Below are 21,635 nucleotides of genomic sequence, written 5' to 3'. Positions count from 1 at the left end.
AGGGTCTCCACCCGAAACGTCACCCATTCCTTCTCTCCCGAGATGCTGCCTGACCCGCTGAGTTACTCCAGCATTTTGTGAATAAATACCTTCGATTTGTACCAGCATCTGCAGTTATTTTCTTATACAGATCAACAGAGATGAGTTCGCCCAGGAACTTGAAACTGAACCTTGTCCAAATTTGCTCTCAAATATTTACGTATAATCTGCTCAGGGATATGTAGAATTTTGCATGATTGGTGCTTAAATATAGGTGGTATTTAAGCACCAGGGACTAAATTTTGTCTTCTCTATATTAACTTTAATTTATATGCTGTAACTGTAATTCTTTTTTTGCACAATCCGCAGGCAATGCCACTTTCATTTCACTGCACATCGTGTATGTGTATGTGACAAATAAACTTGACTTGACTTGACTTGCATAATCCAATTTCTGGGCAAAAATCCCTGGATTGGACTTCAACTCACAATTACCCACATTTGAACAGAGTACTTTACAAACTGATGGTTCTTTAGCCTGGATGAGATTTTTTTTTAAATTGCATGTAAAGGTTTCATTAATACCATTACTTACAGCCTTAAAGTTTGTGCATATAAGTATTTTGTTATTCTACGTCATTGATGTAAAACCAGTTTAACATTCTAGCGAGACACTCCTAAAATGTTAATAACACCAGCCTAACTGGTTCCTTTTTTGTTTGGGGTGTTTTCAGGGTAGTTTCATTGATCACAGTACGACAAAACACTGAGTTCTTGTTCATGCTGGATGAGCTTGCTTCCTGGAATGAGGCAGCTACTCTGTGAGGAAAGATCTTGTGGAATGAAACTTTCACCTTAGAAGTTCAGAAGGCGCGGAGCTGACGTCAGTGAAACTATAAAATCCTCACTAGATCTGGGAAGGCCAATGCTGAGAGATGGTTTCTCCTGGTTAGCTAGTCTTGAAATTCTAGGGCTGTGTGCTTCAATGTAGGAATTAGATGAAGAGAAATACCTTCACTCAGTCATGTGTACCTTTGGAAGTGTCGAAACTGATCGCCTATAAATTCTCTATCTGTGCATGTACTCAAGACAAGCAAATGAAATCAAGGAATATGGAGGTTCATGTAAATTGTGAAGCCGAGATGGAGAATCAGTAAAAGAAAAAGACACAAAGTGCTGGAGTAACTCAGGGGGTCTCCATCCCCGGAGAGCATGAATAGGCAACCTTTTGGGTTGGGGGCTTTCTTCTTACTGAATCAGTGTTCTCTGATGGAGAATGAAACAGATCTAGAAAGTCAATTCCTGTTAGTGTTTAGTTTAGTGATACAGTGTGGAAACAGGCCATTTAGCCCACCGAGCCCGCACGACCATTGACCACTGTACCACCGTACACTTGTTCTATGTTATCTATGTTTCTTCCAATCTAACAGTGGTTGAAGAGTGCAACATGAAATGGCTATGTATTTCTACGATTATACATGCAATAATTTATTTCTGATGGATGCACGTAATCTGAACAAAGAGGCATATGAGAGAAACTCACACAAATTAAGAGACAAGGGAAAGAGCAAGAGAGAGAGTTGGAGAGCAACACCAAAGTTGTGAAGATAAAATAACGTTTGTTGGAATGAGGAAATGTAGCTAAGAAAGGTGTTTGTTAGATTCAGATTGCAGATTGTATTTGATGGAGAAATCAGTTACCCAGCTTTGAACTTTCATCATGATTTTATTTATTTTTAATTGGCAATGACCAGGTGACTTTTACAGAGGTGAAAAAAAAGGCTCTGTAACTCATCACCCCTCACCGTCCAATATTGGCTTTCCCCTTTCCCCTTCCCCCTGTCCCCTTCCATCCATATCCCTCCCTCTGGCTTTCACATTTCACTCCTATTCTTTCTCCATTTTACATCCTTTTTGTGTGCTTTTCACCTCTAGCTTTTGTCACTTACTCCACCCATCGGCCTATCTGCCCTCCCCTGTATCCACCTGTCACTCGCCAAGCTTTGCCCCACCCCACATCTCTTTTCCGTCTACTCCATCAGCCTGAAGGGTCCTGACTAGAAACTTCACTTCTCTGTTCCCTCCTTAGTTGCTGTCTGAGCTGCTGAGTTCCTCCAGCACTTTGTGTATTGCTCAAGATTCCAGCATCTGCAGTTCCTGATGTCTCCATTTCTGAAGCTCTGTAGGTCACAAGATTTATTTTGCTGACCTTTATTTCAAAGTCTAGTTTACTGAGGATTAAACATTAACTACCCGATGGTAAATGAGTTGTAGGATTGCTTTGGATAAAGGCAGGTGCAGCCAAATCAATGTTTATTGTCAAAACTCGATTTAAAGATGATCCTCCCTTTGCTTCGACGTAAGACATAGAACAGGGCTACACCCTTGGCTACAATGTCTGTGCTGAACACAATGAAAGAGCTGGTTGTTGATCTAAGGAAGTGTGAATGGTGAGGGGATGAACACAACCCTGTCCTCATCAATGAAGCTGCTGGAGAGATGGATGATGGCTTCAACTTCCGATGTATCCATATCACTAGCAACCTAATTTGGTCCCTTCACACTGATGCGGTGATCAAGAATGTGCATCAGCGTATTTACTCTCTTAGGCATCTGAGAAGATTCAGTAGGTCCACAAGGAATCTTTCAAACTTTTACAGATGCACTATAGAAAGTATTCTGATGGGATGGATCTCAGACTGGTGGCAACTTCTCTGCTCTTGACCTCCTGAATCTGCAGAGTGGTTAACACAGCCAAGTCCATCCCAGGCTCGTCACTTCCTTCCATCCAGTTCAAATGAACTGGTGCGTTGCATCAGGACAGCTGGAAGTATCGGCAAGGATGCCTGCCACCAAATGGGTGGGCATGGTAGATAGCAAGGTATGGCTAGACAGTGTCTTTAAACAATAAAGCACCAGTATTTAAAATTTTAAATTAATGCCCTTGTTATGCTGCGACTTCAGCCGCTGACGGGAAGGATGGACACAATGGGTTTTGCTCCCCACCCACCCAAGACAAGAGGTGCTGAGTGCCTGGTACCTGTTGGCCTTTGGAATTTTGTTAGGAGCCCACCAAGAGAAGAAGAACAGGAGTGAAATCAAAGTTCAAAGATCTTGACAATTAAAAATTAGAGGTTAAGTTCAAAAATCGGTCATTCAGGTCTATCAGTCTATAATGGCCTTTTAGGTGATCTATGATTTAACAATATAAGGCTTTATAGGCTGCATATCCCTCAACACTCTCAGCTAGCAAAAATCTACTGTTGGGAAATGTTATCACTGTTATAACCAGATTAATTAATTAATTAATTAATTTTAAATGGTTGCAAATATTAGCGAGGCAGTGGTGCTGGTTTCCGACGGGCACGGTGATGGACGCCCCACACATCTCTGTCCTCCATACAGCTGGCCAGCTCCTCTTTTGTCTCTACATAAGCGTCTTCCATCAACGTCTTCAGCATGGTCTTGTTTGGTCGTCCCGGGTTCCGTCTTCCATGGGTGGGTTCCCACAGCACAACCTTGTTTGATGGTGTTTCTGGATGGCAGTGGCAATGACCAGTGAGCCTCATCCTTCTCGACCTGATCTTCTCGGTCAGAGGTGGAATCTCCCCGTAGAGCTGGGCGTTGGTGGTGTGGTCCCTCCAACTGACATTTTGATCTTGTCTGAGCATGCGGGTGTAAATACCATTGAGAGACTTGGACAGTGCTCGGGTGAGAGTCTATGCCTCACACCGTACAAAAATATTGTCTCTACAGTTGGATGGAAGAATCTCAGTTTGGGACCCTTAGACATCTGAGACGTCCAGATTTTCCCCATGTTATTGAGGGCTTTCCATGCGACTGCTGTCCAGACCTTGATGTCATTCTCTGAGCTCTGTATCCTCACTCCCGGGTACTTGAAGTCCTCCACTTTCTTGAGAGATGCAACGCCACTGGTCTTAAGAGGCTCATGGTCACCACCGTTGAACGCCATGTACTCCGTCTTCTTGGCATTGAGGTGGAGGCCCACTTTCTCGCACTCCGTCTCCACCCTGCCGAGCAGCTCCTGTGCCTCCCCAATTTGGACTGACTGCAGGACGATGTCATCAGCGAAGTTGAGGTCTGACAAGTTGACTGACCCGATTCTTCTTGAACTTTTTGGGGTGATTGTGTGGGATATTGTAGGATAGTTTCTGGACGGTTGACTAATAGAAGGTTTTTCTCCTTGTCATCATGGCCAACAGTCCCAGTGATGGTGCTGAGGGAATGCTGAGGAACTGAGGGACTACCACACTGTCTGAGGGGCAGTACTACTGGAGCCCTACACTGTGGGAAGAGCAGTGAAGAGGAGTGTTACATGGTGAGAGGAGCAGTGGCATTCTCTCTGGTATTCTGACCAATATTTATTCCTCAGTGAAGGAAAAAAACTGCAGATGCTGGTTTAAATCAAAGGTAGACACAAAATGCCGGAGTAACTCAACGGGTCAGGCAGCATCTCAGGAGAGAAGGAATGTGTGACGTTTTGAGTAGAGACGCTTCCTCAGACTTCCGATTCTGAGGATGGGTCGACCTGAAACATCACCCATTCCTTCTCTCCCAAGATGCTGCCTGACCCGCTGAGTTACTCCAGCATTTTGTGTCTACCTTTTATTCCCCAGTGCTTGCTCAACTCTTATTTCAACAGGAATTGAAGGAACAGCACCTCATATTTCGCTTAGGCAGCTTACAGCCCAGCAGTATGAACATTGACTTCTCTAACTTTAGATAGTTCCTCTGTCCCTCTCTTCGCCTCCCCATTCCCAGTTCTCCCACTGTCTTCCTGTCTCCACATATATTCTTTTATTCACAAAATGCTGGAGTAACTCAGCAGGTCAGGCAGCATCTCGGGAGAGAAGGAATGGGTGACATCTCGGGTCGAGACCCTTCTTCAGACTCAGTCTGAAGGGTCTCGACCCGAAACGTCACCCATTCCTTCTCTCCCGAGATGCTGCCTGACCGGCTGAGTTACTCCAGCATTTTGTGAATAAATCGATTTGTACCAGCATCTGCAGTTATTTTCTTATTCCACATATATCCTTTCTTTGTCCCGCCCCCCCTGACATCAATTTGCAGAAGGGTCTCGACCCGAAACGTCACCCATTCCTTCTCTCCAGAGATGCTGCCTGTCCCGCTAAGTTACTCCAGCATTTTGTGATACCTCTTATTTCAACAGTAACTACACTTCAAATGTACATCATTGGTTCCAAATTACTAAGAGACATTTTGAGTCCTGAAGAGTTGTAAAAAAATGCAACTCCCTTATTTATTTACAGGATATACGTATAATAAATAACTATCCATGTAAAAATGTCTACCACTTCTAAAGCTTTTTGATGTCATAGTGTGCCTTTCAAAACAAAATGCCTGTTTCAGTGCTGTGGCAGAGATTATTGTTTAATTTTCCACTATTTGACGTGTGAATTTACAATGATCATGGGGCCAGGTAAGGTACTGAAAGGTGTTTCATTGTCCCATATGTCAATTATTTAGTGCAGCAGTGTTTACTGTACTGAACTGTACACAAATGGCATCACTAATTGCTTGCTCTCCATTCTATATTTAGAACCATTGATTTGCTTGCTGTCTTGCAAATAAATTGGTATTTAACATGTGGAAAATGTTGTATAATGTCACCCACCTGCACCAGATCAACTGTTTCCCACCTCTTATACTTTTCCCTCTAGATCCCAACCAATCTAGCCAAATCCTTTAGCCAAAGGGCGGCACAGTGGTAGAGTTGCGGCCTTACAGCGCTCACAATGCCAGAGATCCAGGTTCGATCCTGACTACGGGTGCTGTCTGTACGGAGATTGTACGTTCTCCCCATGACCTGCATGGGTTTTCTATGAGATCTTCAGTTTCCTCCCACACTCCAAAGACGTACAGATTTGTAGGTTAATTGGCTTGGTATAAATGTAAGAATTGTTGGTGGTGTATAGGATAGTGTTAATGTGCGGTGATCGCAAGACAATGTGGGCCGAAGGACACGTTTCCGTGCTGTATCTCTAAACTAATCAAAACTTTAGCATAGAGCATCTATTCTGGTTCATCAACCACTCTGAGAAGCATCAAGTAAATAATCAATTCCAGGATCAGTCAGGTTCACTACCTCCCTAGGTTGGAGGGAGAATCATAGGACAAACTCCAACTTCCTCCATCACTCCCACTGAACATCAAGTAATTACAACAGAACATAGGAAAATAGGTGCAGGAGTAGGCCATTCGGCCCTTTTAGCCAGCACCACCATTCAGTATGATCATGGCTGATCATCCACAATCAGTACCCAGTTCCTGCTTTTCCCCCTATCCCTTGATTCCCTTAACCCAGTGGTGTCAAACTCATTTTAGGTCACGGGCCGGAATGGGCAAAATGCGACCTCACGCGGGCCAGATCTGTTGTGAACGCACGCGCGCGTACTCCCACAGCTTTTGTTGCCTTCGTTTTTTCAACCTGCTCTCATGTGTCTCAGTCTCTACTGCAACTACAAAATGTTTCACTTTACAAATTTCATTTCTATGAAGAAGATTGCCTAGCAAGGATTACTTTTATGATTGGTATCGGGCCCTAGAGTGGATGTGGAAATAATGTTTCCAGTAAAAGGAGAGTCTAGGACCAGAGGTCACAGCATCAGAATAAAAGGTCATACATTCAAAATGGAGATGAGGAATGGGTGGTGAATCTGTGGAATTCATTGCTACAGACAGCGGTGGAGGCCAAGACATTGGGTATTTTTGAGGCAGAGATTGATAAGTCTTGATTAGGTTACAGTGAGAAAGAAGACGATAGAATGTGGTTGTGAGAGAAAATAGCTCAGCATGGTTGAATGCCAAAGTAGACTTGATGAGCTAAATGGCCTAATTCTGTTCCCCTGTCTAATAGTCTTCCTACAGTGCTTATGTTTTGCCCACAATGGGCTGGCTGGGTGGTGAACAGCCAAACAGCGGCTACTTGGCATGGTCAAAGATGGTCTGTCCATCATCTCACCTGAAGGCCCCGCTCCCCATCCTCCTTATGTCTTTCTTCCTTCCCCTCACCTCATGTCATGTCCATCTCTACCCTCACCTTCTCCTTCACGTGCCCTCTCCCTTTCCTCAGCTAATCGCTTCTCTCATCCCCACTTCCTTCCTTCCAACTACACCCCCAGTCCCCTCCCATACTTCATCCTCTTTCCTTACCTCGTCCCTAAATCCCCCCCCTTTCCAAAACACCATTCCTTCTCTCACCTGCTCCCTTCCTCACCCCTCCCTCTCTACTTCCTTTCTTTACCACGTACTCCCCCACTCTCCTCCCTCGCCACTCTCTTCCCTTCCTCATCCCTAAAAACCCTCCCTTCCCTCATCCGCTCCCCCTCCCCTTCCTTTACCACCACCTTCTCTCTTCTCTTCCCTATTCCCGCATAGCTACCTGCACGTCTTCACATCCCACCTAATCTTAACCCAAACCCAGAGCCCCCACCCTGGAGAGCAGCTCAGATTTTGGATCGCTGGCTGCGGCCCCATTCAAAGTGCAGCGACTTCCCACCCACTCACCTGGGTCTCAGGTACATGGTGGTGGCCTTAACCCTAAAAGGATTGAAAGGAGGTTTATTTTCAATAACAGGATCTCAGTCCATGAGTATGTTCAAGACTTACATTGATAACTTTTTTGATCACTTAGAAAGTTAATGGAAATGAGGAGTGGTAGGCAAGATACAAAATCAGTATTGAACTTACGACTGGGCAGGTTTAAGGAGCTGAATTATCTGCTCCTGTTGTTGTTGTTGCTTCTTGTGTTGCCGTGTGCCTGGCAGCAGCCATCTGATCAGCCATGATCACATTGAATGGCGGTGTTGGCTCGAAGGGCCGAATAGCCTACTCCTGCACCTATTGTCTATGTATCTTGTATCTTGTGGTCATCACCTCCGAAGAGTCCATCAGGGACTATACTGGAAGTTTTTCTCTTTTCTGCTTTCTACTGCACAACTGCCAACAGCTGGGCTATCTCGTGTTGACGAGAGTGTGTCTGGTCTAGTAGGCCTGGATGGAGGTCCTGAAGGTTGCGTAGGTGGGCATGTCAACAGAGGATTGTGGGAGGGCATTCCAGAGGGAAATTGCCTCAGGGGGAAAATAACTGGATGCAGGGAGTAGATGTGTGTTTTTGAACTACAAGTTGCTCGTTGTGGCTTCTTCTGGATCTTGTTGTTTTCTCTTTGACGTATAAGTCAGCGTCGAGGTTGATGTCCTTGTTGATCTTGTCAATCTGGCGTTTGGTTTCAAGGGAGTCCCAGTTTAAGTCGGTGAGCATTTTGATTACACTGGATTGTCATCAGAATTAGCCGTACACAAAACGGGCTGCTCTTTGTTGAACATTTTGAAGAACATCTTTATTTTTCTTGGTACCGGGCTTCTAAGCAATGGAGGCATACTCCAAGTGCGGTTGGACTATTGTTTAGCACACATTTTTTTTTGGACAGTTTTGGAACAATGGTGGAAGTTTCTCTGGATGAAGTTGAGCATCTTCGTGGCTGTTTGCAGCATAACATCCCACTTCAGATTGTTTTGTATAAAGACACCGAGATATTTGTCTTCAATGACTTCCTGTAAGCCGTTTCACCAAACATAGAATACTTTGCCGATCCTGGTTTGTTTCCTGGACACCCTCATCACTTTACATTTTGATGCAAGCAGCCAACCTAATACCAAGCCCATGCACCGAAGACACACACAGAGTGCTGGAGTAACTCAGCGGGTCAGGCCGCATCTGTGGAGAACATGGATAGCTGACGTTTCACAGAGTGCTGGAGTAACTCAGCGGGTCAGGCAGCATCTGTGGAGAGAGGGTCGAGACGCCGCTTCGCTGCTCAGTTGCCGCATGTCCGGCATTTTGGCGGGAACCCCGGGGGAGGGGGGCGGTTGGTCGCGCGCCCGTCACGTGGCGCTGGCGGTTGGGCGATGCGAGGCCTCTGGCAGGTGGGGGCGGGGCCGCGCGGTGACGTTGCGCCGTGGGCGGGGCGGTGTGGGGGGGCAGGACCCAGCTGTGACGCTGCGCGGCGGGCAGGGCCGCGCAGCGACGTACCACGGTGAGGGTGGGAGGGGTGGCGGCGCTGTGACGCAGCGCGGCGGGCAAGGCCGCGCAGTGACGTGCCGCGGCGGGCGGTGCTGTGATTACAGCGGGGTGACGTCAGGCGCGGGGTGGAAGGTGAACGCGGCGCGGCGGGCGGAGCTGAGGGACCGTCTCCAGCACGGAAAATGGCAGCTCGGCGGCCGCGATAACCTGCCCCTCCGCCGTAAGGTGTCCGGCACAGTCATGTGAGCATCCCCAGGTGAGGCCGGGGTGGGCAGTGAGGCGACGGCGGGGCTGGGCTGTGGAAGGAGGGAGTGAGTGCGGCCTACCCTACCCTCTCCTCCCCTGCGGCCCCCGACCTCCGGCCCTGACACCGCTGCTGCGGGCCGGCCTAGCGCCCAGCCACGGCAACCCCGGCCCTGACACTGGCTGCTGCGGGCCGGCCTAGCGCCCAGCCACGGCAACCCCGGCCCTGACACCGCTGCTGCGGGCCGGCCTAGCGCCCAGCCACGGCAACCCCGGCCCTGACACTGGCTGCTGCGGGCCGGCCTAGCGCCCAGCCACGGCAACCCCGGCCTTGACACTGGCTGCTGCGGGCCGGCCTCGCTCCCAGCCACGGGAACCCCGGCCCTGACACTGGCTGCTGCGGGCCGGCCTAGCGCCCAACCACGGGAACCCCGACCCTGACACTGGCTGCTGCGGGCCGGCCTAGCGCCCAGCCACGGCAACCCCGGCCCTGACACTGGCTGCTGCGGGCCGGCCTCGCTCCCAGCCACGGCAACCCCGGCCTTGACACTGGCTGCTGCGGGCCGGCCTCGCTCCCAGCCACGGCAACCCCGACCCTGACACTGGCTGCTGCGGACCGGCCTCGCTCCCAACCACGGGAACCCCGGCCCTAACTTCACCTCGGCTACCAGGCCTCCGGAGCGCCGCAGCAGCCGTCCTTCCCGCTTCTCCGCACTGATCCAGCCCCCCAGCCGGTCGTTGGAGCCGGGGCCGGCAGTGGGAGCTGTGACCGAGCTGCCCTCGCCTTCCCACACCGTTGCCTCGCATGTCGCCGCTTCTTGTTTCTGACACCTGGTCGCAGCCAAATATATGGTTCATGTAACATCACCACTCCTATTCCTATTCGGGTTGTCTATTCGGGCGTACCTTCCAGCTGCCGGCCGTCTGTAATGTTTAATCAACCAGTCTGAAGAAGGGACTCGACCCGAAACATCCCCCATTCCTTCTCTCCAGAGATGCTGCCTGTCCCGCTGAGTTACTCCAGTAGTTACTCTACCTTCAATATATTGCATGTATCTGTATCTTAACGTATATCCACCATCACTGGTTGTCGCATACGTTAGTTAAATGTTGCATTTAACAAGTGGAAAATTCCCTCCCTATTTAAGTTAACAAAGTTCAAGCAACATAATTTCCATAAAATTACTCCAGTTTGACAGGGAATAATGTTACGTAATCTTCAAGCTGAGTATTTCAATGTGATGCTATTTAACTTGTGGGTGCCTTTCAAATCAAATCTGTTCTTAAAATAACCTGCAAGATTTTTGTTCTATGGTTACATCAGGAGTCTACTTAAGCAGAATATTATGAATTTATAAATTGAGCAAAGTTTAATCAAGTGACTGAGTAGGTAAGGAGTTAACTTCTGCACAATAATGATAATTAGTTTGTGTGGGAACAGTATCAACTAGGTGATATTAAGGCGATCTTATTTTAAAGATGTGTTTAAAAACTCGGTATGAATCCTTTAATTATTAAAATTTTGAACAAAATTGGTTTACAGCAGGGTAACTAATTGTAAGTTTCATATTCAGTTAATTTACTTTGACAGCTGTGACCAGCGAGACAAGGTCAGAAATAAAAGAAGACTAGGCTGGGAATCTGGAATATAAACAATGTTGGTGATCACTGTTATCTGTGGAAAGAGAAACAGTTTTTTGAGATGCACAATTAATTGTCGGATGAATCATTTTATTCTGTAGGTTTCTTTTTCCACAGATGTTACACTGCTGTTTTTATAGAGACAGGATCGGTGGTACTTAATGCCTTTCTAACAGTTATTTTGTGCAGTATCTGGAGAATTATGTGATGCGAATGGTCCACCTGGAGCAAAAAACAAATGTTTTTGTTTTCATTTTGAAAGGAAAAGGAAATTGATTTTTTTCTACAGATAATTCCAGTCTGCTACCTACTTTTTTGTAACTCAAACGATACAACTTATCACTTAATTATTCCATACAATCTTCTAATATGTGGCTTTGGTGCAAGCTGTGTAGTATGAGGGTATGTATCATTTAATACACTGCTTATGGCTATGGAGGTAGTCGTATTTTTGAGCACTCTCAATTTGATTTCAATAAAGGATTTGGTTATTGTGAAGGTCGTGGGTGGTTACCACCAGTAAACATTGAAGAAATTCCAGGTACCTGTGAGTTTAAATATGTGGAGAGGATACTGTGTAGAAATGCTGTAGACAGGCTTAATTATATATCCATAACATCAAATGTTTATGAGGCGAGTCTTGTTGCTGATGAAGATAAATTCAATTCACAGATCATTTACCACTATTGATTTTCTGGTGATGCTTATTAGTCGCACAAGTGTGCTATTTGATGGGAAATTGTGAATTTCCGAGAAACATAGAAAATAGGTGCAGGAGGAGGCCATTCGGCCCTTTGAGCCAGCACGGCCATTCATTGTGATCATGGCTGATCATCCACAATCAGTAACACATGCCTGCCTTCTCCCCATATCCCTTGATTCCACTAGCCCCTAGAGCTCTATCTAACTCTCTCTTAAATCCATCCAGTGACGTGGCCTCCACTGCCCTCTGTGGCAGAGAATTCCACAAATTCACAACTCTGGGTGAAAAAGTTTTTTCTCATCTCAGTTTTAAATGGCCTCCCCTTTATTCTTAAACTGCCCCCTGGTTCTGGACTCCCCCAAAATTGGGAACATTTTTCCTGCATCTAGCTTGTCCAGTCCTTTTAGAATTTTCTTTGTTTCTATAAGATCCCCTCTCATCCTTCTAAATTCCAGTCTACAAGCCCAGTCTTTCCAATCTTTCCTCATATGACAGTCCCGCCATCCCAGGGATTAACCTCTTGAACCTACGATGCACTCCCTCAATAGCAAGGATGTCCTTCCTCAAATTAGGAGACTAAAGCTGCACACAAGATGTGGTCTCACCAGGGCCCTGTACAATTGCAGAAAGACCTATTTTCTCCTATACTCAAATCCTCTCATAATGAAGGTCAACATGCCATTAGCTTTCTTCACTGCCTGCTGTTCCTGCATGTTTATTTTCAGTGACTGGTGTACAAGGACACCCAGGTCTCGTTGCACTTCCCTTTTTCCTAATCTGACACCATTGAGATCATAATCTGCCTCCTTGTTCTTGCCGCCAAAGTGGATAACCTCACATTTATCTACATTATACTGCATCTGCCCACTCGCTCAACCTGTCCAAGTCACCCTGCAACCTCCTAACATCTTCTTCACAGTTCACACTGCCACCGAGCTTCGTGTCATCCGTAAATTTGCTAGTGTTACTTTTAATTCCATCATTTAAATCATTAATTGTAAATAGTTGCGACCCCAGCACCGAGCCTTGTGGCACTCCACTCACCACTGCCTGCCATTCTGACAGGGACCTCTTTATTCCTACTCTTTGTTTCCTGTCTGCCAACCAATTCCCTATCCATGTCAGTACCCTGCCCCAATACCATGTGCTCTAATTTTGCCCACTAATCCCCTCATTTATCATCGGCAACCGTCTTTGATTAAAAATTGCTGTTGAAATGAAAACCATGGTTTCTGAGTGAGGAGTTAATTGGCTTCACGGTGGTGAAAGAATTCTCTTAGAATTGATAGGAGACACAGTTGTTTGCTTGTTTTGGGAAATTCCAGGTAATAGTGTGTATATATTGAATGTTGTCTTCAATCCTGAAGCAGTGTGGCCACCAGAACTGCATATATCGCAGCTGTAAGTTTGACAGAGTGCAGTTACAGAAGTGGTGCCCTGCCCTGATGTACCCATGTTCACATCTTGTTCCATCAACAGGGCAATTACTTCCCAGCTCTATTTGGCTTCAGGCTTTTTTTAGTTTGTTACATGATATCTTGACATCGGATGGGATGTTATTAAAAAGTCTTTGCCTAATTTTGTGGAGTAGTGACTGGAGTAAAGCAGACAGCATCTCCAGGGTAAATATCAAGGGGAATAGCAGGTAGTGGAAGATGTGGAGAAGGAATGAGTTGAAAAGATACTCAAACAGGAAAATGAGAACAGAAGTTATTAGATACCAAATTTTGATGGAAAGCATTGAATCATTACTTAAACTGGAGAACTTAAAATCCTTGCTTTGTCAGGTGCTGCAAAGCCTCGGGTATTTTAAAACCCATTTCCAGCAATGTTCTGCCTTCCACTTTAGGGATCTCGGCATCACTGGCATGGTCAGACTTTATTATCCATTCCAAGCTCACCTACTGGTGTGGGTGAACTGTTGTGATACACTGCAGCCTTTCTGATGTACAGGACACGTTTGCTGGTTTTGGGAAAGAGTTCCAATGACAGGAACGCTGCAGGGCGCAGATTCATGGAGTGCATGAGACCAGTGTTCTGAAAACCCACCGAAACAGAACCTTTTACGTCTGATACTGTGTAGAAAAATTAACTGGAATAGTCAGGGAACCCTGTAAGAGTGATTATAATAAGAGAATGTTGTGTAAATACAGAAAGTGACTTAGTTCAGTCGTAAATCTGAATAAAGGAAACAATGATTGGGAAACAATTTAAAAGTTATGAGAATAATCAAACAATGGATAACCTATAAAGAATGAATTCTGTTATAAGACGTATTATGGTGGTTACTCTCCAGGAGGCCCATTGTATCGATGCTGGCTCTCCACCTGGACATCTGTCTTGTTCATTCAACACCCTGTCTCTGCAGTTTACAGATGTTTCTGCACCATAACTATCCTTTGTGAAGGCCTGAGTGGGAACCAGCCTCCTCCATACTTACAGACGTGCATTCCAATTTCTTACCGATGCTGCATAAAAATATTAATTGGAAGCAGGCGTTGGCCGACCATCGATCACCTGTTTACGCTTGTTCCAGGTGGTCCCACTTTCTCATCCACTGTCGCACATCAGGGGCAATTTTTCACAGGCCAATTAACCTACAGACCCACGTGTCTTTGAATGTGAGGAAATCCGCATAGTCACAGGGAGAATGTGCAAACTCCACATGGCCTAATGCAATCTTTATTCTCTTCCTGATTATTTAATACCAGTGATCCCACATTGATCTCTCCACCAGGGAACAACCTTCCATGATCCCCATTTTCCAGACCTCATTTTATATTCATTAAAATTCACGCTCATCTTGGTAATGTGGGTGGAGTATATGGGTGATGGATGGGGAGAAGGTGGGTTGGAACGATCAAAAGAGGAGAGAAAGGGGGAGCAGGTTACCTGATATTGTCATTCATTGTTCATGCCATCAGTTGCAGTAGATGCAAACTACTTGGTCTCATGCATCAACAGCAACTAGATGTGTGACTATATCCTTTGCAAACTATCATGTTTTAAATTTCATAAATAGTGTTGCAATCTGAATCCAGAATATGCTCTTTCAGTACAAATTATGTGACATTTTAATTTTTTTGAAATGTTAAATATTTACAACTTATTTCATATGATTTTCCTTCTTTCATAGATAATCAGGTAGTGAAGATGGTTGTGAAAAATTGCAGCAGGATCTTGATCGATTGGCCAGGTGGGCTGAGGAATGGTTGATGGAATTTAATATGGAGAAATGTGAGGTGTTGCATTTTGGGCAGGACCTACACAGTGAATGGTAGGGCTCTGGGAAGTGTTGTAGAGCATAGGGATCTTGAACAGGTGCATGGTTCCTTGAAGGTGGAGTCGCAGATAGATATGTTGGTCAAAAAGGCATTTGGCACGTTGGCCTTCATCAGTCAGAGTATTGAGAATAGAAGTTGGGAGGTCATGTTGCAGTTGTATAAGACATTGGTGAGGACGCATTTAGCGTATTGTGTTCCGTTCTGGGCACCATGTTATCAGAAAGATATTGTCAAGCTGGAAAGGGTACAGAGAGGATTTATGAGGATGTTGCAAGGACAAGACGGTCTGAGCTATAGGGAGAGGTTGAGTAGGCTGGGTCTCTATTCCTTGGAGCGCAGGAGGATGAGGGGTGATCTTGTAGAGGTGTATAAAATCATGAGAGGAATAGATCAGGTAAATGCACAGTCTCTTGCCCAGAGTAGGGGAATCGAGGACCAGAGGGCATAGCTTTAAGGAGAAGGGGAAAAGACTTCATAAGAATCCGAGGGGTAATTCTTTCACACAAAGGGTGGTAGGTGTATGGAACAAGCTGCCAGAGGAGGTAGTTGAGACAGGGACTATCCCATCATTTAAGAAACAGACGGTTACATGGATAGGACAGATTTGGAGGGATATGGACCAAACACAGGCAGGTGGGATAAGTGTAGCTGGGACATGTTGACAGGTGTGGGCAAGTTGGGCTGAAGGACCTGTTTCCATACTGTATCACTGTATGACTCCAATCTAGGAGTTGAGTCAAAAGCAATCTCTTGCTAATTTGAACAACCACAAAAGGTTTAAACCAGCTCCAGAGAGCTCCCAATTGGAAATGACTGGCACAGAATTGCTCACTCTCTATCTGGTTCCTTCAAACCACAGTCTGAAATTTTCAAGTGCATTGCTTACCTCTTCTCCTGAAACCAATAACTCCTCGAGACACATTTCCTGGCTCTGTGCAGTGATCTTGAACTTTACTAGTGCTCGCTGTTTCAAATACCCAGATCCACAACGGCTTCTGAACCTCTAGTCGCTGCACTCAGTTGTTGCAATGCACATGGATTCCAGCTGTGAGTCCAGTGATTTGGGGAAGTGCCCCTCTCATCCAATGGTAAGATCAAACCTGATATAATATCAGAAGATTCTCACCCATTCACTAGGAGTTCTTGGCCTACAGAATGGGACAAGTTCATTGCCCGCTCAGCGGGACAGGCAGCATCCCTGGAGAGAAGGGATATCTAGTGGGAGAGTCTAGGACCAGAGGTCACAGCCTCGGAATTAAAGGGCGTTCTTTCGGGAAGGAGATGAGGAGGAATTTGTTTGGTCAGAGGGTGGTGAATCTATGGAATTCTTTGCCATAGAAGGCTGTGGAGGCCAAGTAAGTGGATATTTTTAAGGCAGAGATAGATAGATTCTTGATTAGTACGGGTGTCAGAGGTTATGGGGAAAAGGCAGGAGAATGGGGTTAGAAGTGAGAGATAGATCAGCCATGATGGAATGGCGGAGTAAACTTGATGGGCCGAATAGCCTAATTCTGCTCCTATCACTTATGAACTTATGACCCAAATTTAATGTTTTTATTCATTTATATTGTAAAAAAAATTTAAATTTTAATTCTTTATCAATTTTCAATATTTAAATCTTGACGGAGACATGGACAGTTTAGGGAGGTGGAGCATATTGGAAGGTGGAATAAGAGTAAGACTTACAGCATAAATAGCCCAGCCATAGTGAGTATCTTCTACTTGTGTGTGAGGCAGAGGTTATGTAACGGTCTCCAGGCGCTGTAGCCAGTGCAATGTGCTGTTGTCGAGGGCCGTGAGGTCTACCCCTCCACCAGGGGGACGGAGGACAGTGCAGTCGAACATGCCGTGCTGCACTGTTTGCTGGTCTGCTCCACACACGCAGGCTGCTGATGGACGCAACCCCCAACGATGCATGTTGGCGTTGAACCTGCCGACCCCTGTGCGGAGCCGGTTCAGGGCGACCCACTCTTTGCGGGGCATGTCCGAGCCGGGTGGGGCTGTGGTGTTCAGTGCGACAGTGAATTGAGGAGGTGGCGATGTCTGTTCGCGATGTCGCGATAGTGAGTATGCAGATAAGGTAATGCATAAAGGGTAGAAAAGGTGGTGAGGAAGGCATAAGGAATGTTGGCTCTCGTTAGCCACAGTATAACTGGGAGAATAGGTTTATTGCCACACCTTTATAAAATTGGAGGAGAGCCACAGATAGAATATGTGCAGTTCTGGTGGCCACACTGCTTGCACTGGAGGGCCATTCTTAGTCAAGTGTGTGACCAAAAATGTGAAAAATCATGGAATACATCTCTTCTTATTCTGAAAGCATTACAGGTATATTGTTTTATACGGTATATATGACTTATATATGTCGGTTTATCAAGTGAAATTTTTATATGTTACACTGACAATGTTTGTTTAGAGTCAGATGTCAAATATGACTGGTCACGTGTGTGGCCTTACGAGGTCACACACGTGACTAAGAATGGCCCTGGAGAGGATGCAGATGATATTTACCAAGTTGTTGCTAGTGGTGGAATGTTTCAGTTACGAGGGAAGAGGTGGCTGAGGGGAAAACCTGCCGGACGTACGGGTACTCGAGTGTTGCAATTGAGGGGCATGGATGAGTGGATAGGGAGACATCTTCCATATCGGAAATGTCAAGAACTAATCTGCATAGATCTGAGATGAGGATTCAGGGGTAAAGGGAGTCCGAGGAAAAATATTATCATACTGAGGATGTTGCAATCTGGTCTTGGAAGGTAATAGAGGCAGGTCCTGAAAACATTCAAGTGTGACTGGTGAGCACCCCAGTCACGAAGGCAACGCTACAGACCAAGTGTAGGTAAATGTTGTGTATAGAATGTCGGCGCTGCCACAATGGGCTGCATGACCTGGTTCTGATTACGTTTCTCAAAGGATAATGGGGATCACTGGCAAAAGCTTCCCAGTAGGTTTGTGGGATAATCTGGCCTTGCCATAGGAATGCATAGCAGTGTTTTCTAATAGGTGACTTGGAGCCTGGAAGTGGGTTGGATACTTGCATCCTCAAACACATTTAATTGACAAATTGCGAGGAAATGATTCTGTATTTTAAGAAAAGAAATATTAAACTTGTGCTGAGTTTTTTATTGAGACATCTAACACCAAAATCAATAATGCACAAGGGAGCCAAAGCAAGACTATGCTGCATGTTACATCAGTAGTTTTTCCATTGCTATTTGCCAGAAGCGTGTCATGCTTTCATTTCTTGACACAGTTGCTCCAATGTCTGAGCGTAGACAATTGTATTGAGTTTGATAACATCCTTGATTTAATTCATCCACTTCGCTTTTGGGGATAATATACATTTCTCAAAGCAGTGTTTCGGTATATGATAAAGGTTCTTCATTATACGTCACAGTTCAGTTTCTTCATGTAACTGAATTTGGCAAAATCTGCTGAAGTGCTTTTGCAGGGATCAACAGAACAACTTATTCTGGCATACATTGAACAATATAACAGCTGCCAGATTAAGTGGTCTCGAGTTTTCAACTGCAACATCATAAAACATTTGCATTAAAACAAATGTGAATTGAAAACTGCAAATGCTTTCGTCCATTGTCTTAGAATCTTAAACATTACCATAAAGAAACAATAGTTTAATCTTCCCTCTCCGTGTTTGTGCCTGTGGGTTAAGTCAAGGCAAGTAAAAAGGAAAAACTTTTTCAGTCAGAGAGTTGTGAATCTGTAAAATTCTCTGCCCCAGAAGGTAGTGGAGGCCAATTCTCTGAATGCATTCAAGAGAGAGCTAGATAGAGCTCTTAAGGATAGCGGAGTCAGGGGGTATGGGGAGAAGGCAGGAACGGGGTACTGATTGAGAATGATCAGCCATAATCACATTGAAAGACGGTGCTGGCTCGAAGGGCTGAATGGCCTCCTCCTGCACCTATTGTCCAGTTACACTTTAAATATGGTGAAAGTTTCAACTGTATCCGTTTGAGCAGCACATTAAAAAACCCAACTCGATGTCCTAAAATAAATGTGATTCTTATGTTATCTTACATTTATGTTCCCTATTTATTATCCCTCGCAAGTATAAATTGGTCCTTGCTGTCTACCTGTTTTTAGCTTTGTCAAAGTTATATGTTGATTAAATTTGATTGTACTGGCAGCCTATTACTTTAGAACTAATGTGCATTGAGCCAGTCTGAGAAGATAGAAGATGCTGTAGTACTTAGATAAAAAAGATGTTAAATTGTTTGACAAAGACGCTACTTGCATTATGATCCCTTTTGTTGCAGTTATTGATGTCCTTTCTCTGGTTTCACTGTTCCACCCTTCATTTGGCCTGGTTTCCTCACGGCTTGGGATACAGTTTCATTTAAGTAATCTTAAAATACAAAGCTGTGAATAACTTTGAATGCATGTATTGTAATTAGCATAATTGTATTTATGCATGAGAACTGTTCATATCGAAGTTAGAACTACAGATGTAGAAAGAGAAAGAATATTTAATCTCGTCCAGACCCTGTTCTCATGCACGTATGCTTCCGGTGGATTGTTAGTTCTAATCAGGCAAATGTAGGTAGATTCTTTAGTCTCTCTCTTTCCAGACCCACTTTGGAGTAATTGAGGAAACATACCACATCTGCTGTTACTGGGCTGAGAGGAGTGAACTCAGCAACAGTATACCTGGGATTTTACTTTTTGAGTAATGTCTGGGCCAACAGTTCTGCTCATGTTAAACCTTAGAAAAAGCATTGTGCAGGAACGAACTGCAGATGCTGGTTTAAATCAAAGATAGACACAAAAACCTGGAGAAACTCAGCGGGTCAGGCAGCATCTCTGGAGAGAAGGAATGGGTGATCTTTCGGGTCGAGACCCTTCTTCAGACTTCAGAAATGCTTCAGAAAAAGCATTAACCTTTCAAATGAAACCTAGAATTATTGAGCACTGACAAACTAATCTAGATTAACGATGCTAAAGTTATGATGTTTTTGAGGTTAAACCTTTTGAACCTGGGTTTTGTATTTTGAAATATTTCCCTATACATCAAAGAGTCTTTAGTCAGAGGGTGGTGAATCTGTGCAATTTGTTGGCACAGGAGACTGGAGGCTAAGTCAATGGATATTTTTAAGGTGGAGATTGATAGGTTCTTGATTGATAAGGGTGTCAAGGCAGGAGAATGGGATTAGGAGGGAGAGTTAGATCAGCCATGATTAAATGGCAGAGTAGACTCGATGGGCCGAATGGCCTAATTCTGCTCCAACAATTTATGAATGAACAAAATATCCTGAACGTCAGTGTGCTGGTTACAGGATGAAAAACTTTCTTTTTGTACCAACTTGGCTAACTTTGAAAATGGCCAGTAATGAATAATCCTGTGATTTACAACCTTAACCATTGGGTAGAACAGTTTAAACTGTCCCGTTGTTTGACAGATTTTTATGCATTGCTCAATTTGCATTGTTCACTTACCAGTCAGTATTCTATTACAGTCAAATTGTGTCTTTATTGAACAATAAGATTGTCATCTATCCAAATGGCAAGAAAGTATGGAAATATGGTATGAAATATGGTGGAAAAGGGAAGGTATTGTGCATGTCCCCTTTGCCCTTCCACCCTCTCTGCAACTTAAAACTAACTTTTCTCTTTTTTGATTCAAACCAATGTTTTTGACCTGAAATGATAGCTGTGATTCTCTTTCTACAGAAGGTAGACACAAAAAGCTGGAGTAACCCAATGGGACAGTGGCAACATCTCTGGAGAGAAGGAATCGGTGACATTTTGGGTCGAGACCCTTCTTCAGACTGAAATTCACGCGAAAGGGAAACAAGAGAGAAAGACGATGATGTTGAAAGATGTACAGAACAATGAATGAAAGATATGCAAAAAAGTAACGAATAAAGGAAACAGGCCATTTGTCAATGTCAGAGTGAGGCTAAACGCAAATTGGAGGAACAGTATATTGTATTTCACTTGGGCAGCTTACAGCCCAGTGGTATCAATATTGAGTTATATTCATATTGAGTAACTATATAGAGTTCAGTCTGAAGAAGGGTCTCAACCCGGAACGTCACCCATTCCTTCTCTCCACAGATGCTGCCTGTCCCACTGAGTTACTCCAGCACTTTGTGTTTATCTTCAGTTCAAACCAGCACCTGCATGTCCTTCCTACACATTCTCTTTCTACAGATGTGCTTGAATGAGCGTTTCCAACATTTTCATTTCAGAAAGTATTGTAGGTGGAATTTAACATGCTCCATGATAAACATTTTTACCCATTGACCAATGTTTTATTTACGATATTTTACTTGCTGCTAGTTAAAAGATAAAGTGGATTCTTAAGTTTCAATGCACGAAATACTTAAGGTTTCATGAAATTAATTTTGAGGCTGTACAGCTTTGTTGAACCTTGGCTCCAGTCTTGCTAATGGATATCTTCCTGCAACCAAGGGTCAATATGTTGTTGACCTCTGATTGTATTTCAGAATCATTTGTCAGAATTTTGTTCAAATAATTAAAAACTATAGATTAGCTGATAAACACAAGGAACAAAGAATTTCATTGCACCCTGGTGTATATGACAATCAACCAATTTCTAATCTAACATTTTTAATTATTCTATTAGCGGAAAATCTATGTTGGAAGTGACTGACCTTGCAGACAGTTCCCATAAATGCTGCTACCTGTATCAGTTGTAACTGCTTGTGCAGCAAGATGGACCAATGTGGGGCTTCACCCA

At 44.6% G+C, this 21,635-nt stretch overlaps 1 protein-coding gene across 4 annotated transcripts in view; it reads left to right on the top strand.

The window, feature by feature from the left end:
* Nucleotides 1-9,161: 9,161 nt before the first annotated feature.
* Nucleotides 9,162-21,635, top strand: part of LOC144596838 (aftiphilin-like) — a 50,308-nt gene continuing 37,834 nt past the window's right edge. For 3 of the 4 annotated variants that reach the window (XR_013547655.1, XR_013547654.1, XM_078405682.1), the window contains exon 1: nucleotides 9,175-9,285. Coding sequence is in view for 1 of the 4 variants with exons in the window: in XM_078405682.1 (XP_078261808.1) it covers nucleotides 9,284-9,285 (2 nt within the window). In the remaining 3 variants the exon portion in view is untranslated. Of the gene's footprint in view, nucleotides 9,300-21,635 lie in introns of all 4 variants that reach the window. The other variant, XM_078405683.1, reaches the window with a different exon arrangement.

Source organism: Rhinoraja longicauda, chromosome 9 (genome assembly GCF_053455715.1).
Source record: "Rhinoraja longicauda isolate Sanriku21f chromosome 9, sRhiLon1.1, whole genome shotgun sequence".
Lineage (NCBI taxonomy): Eukaryota > Metazoa > Chordata > Chondrichthyes > Rajiformes > Arhynchobatidae > Rhinoraja > Rhinoraja longicauda.
This window is presented reverse-complemented; position numbering and strand designations above follow the sequence as displayed.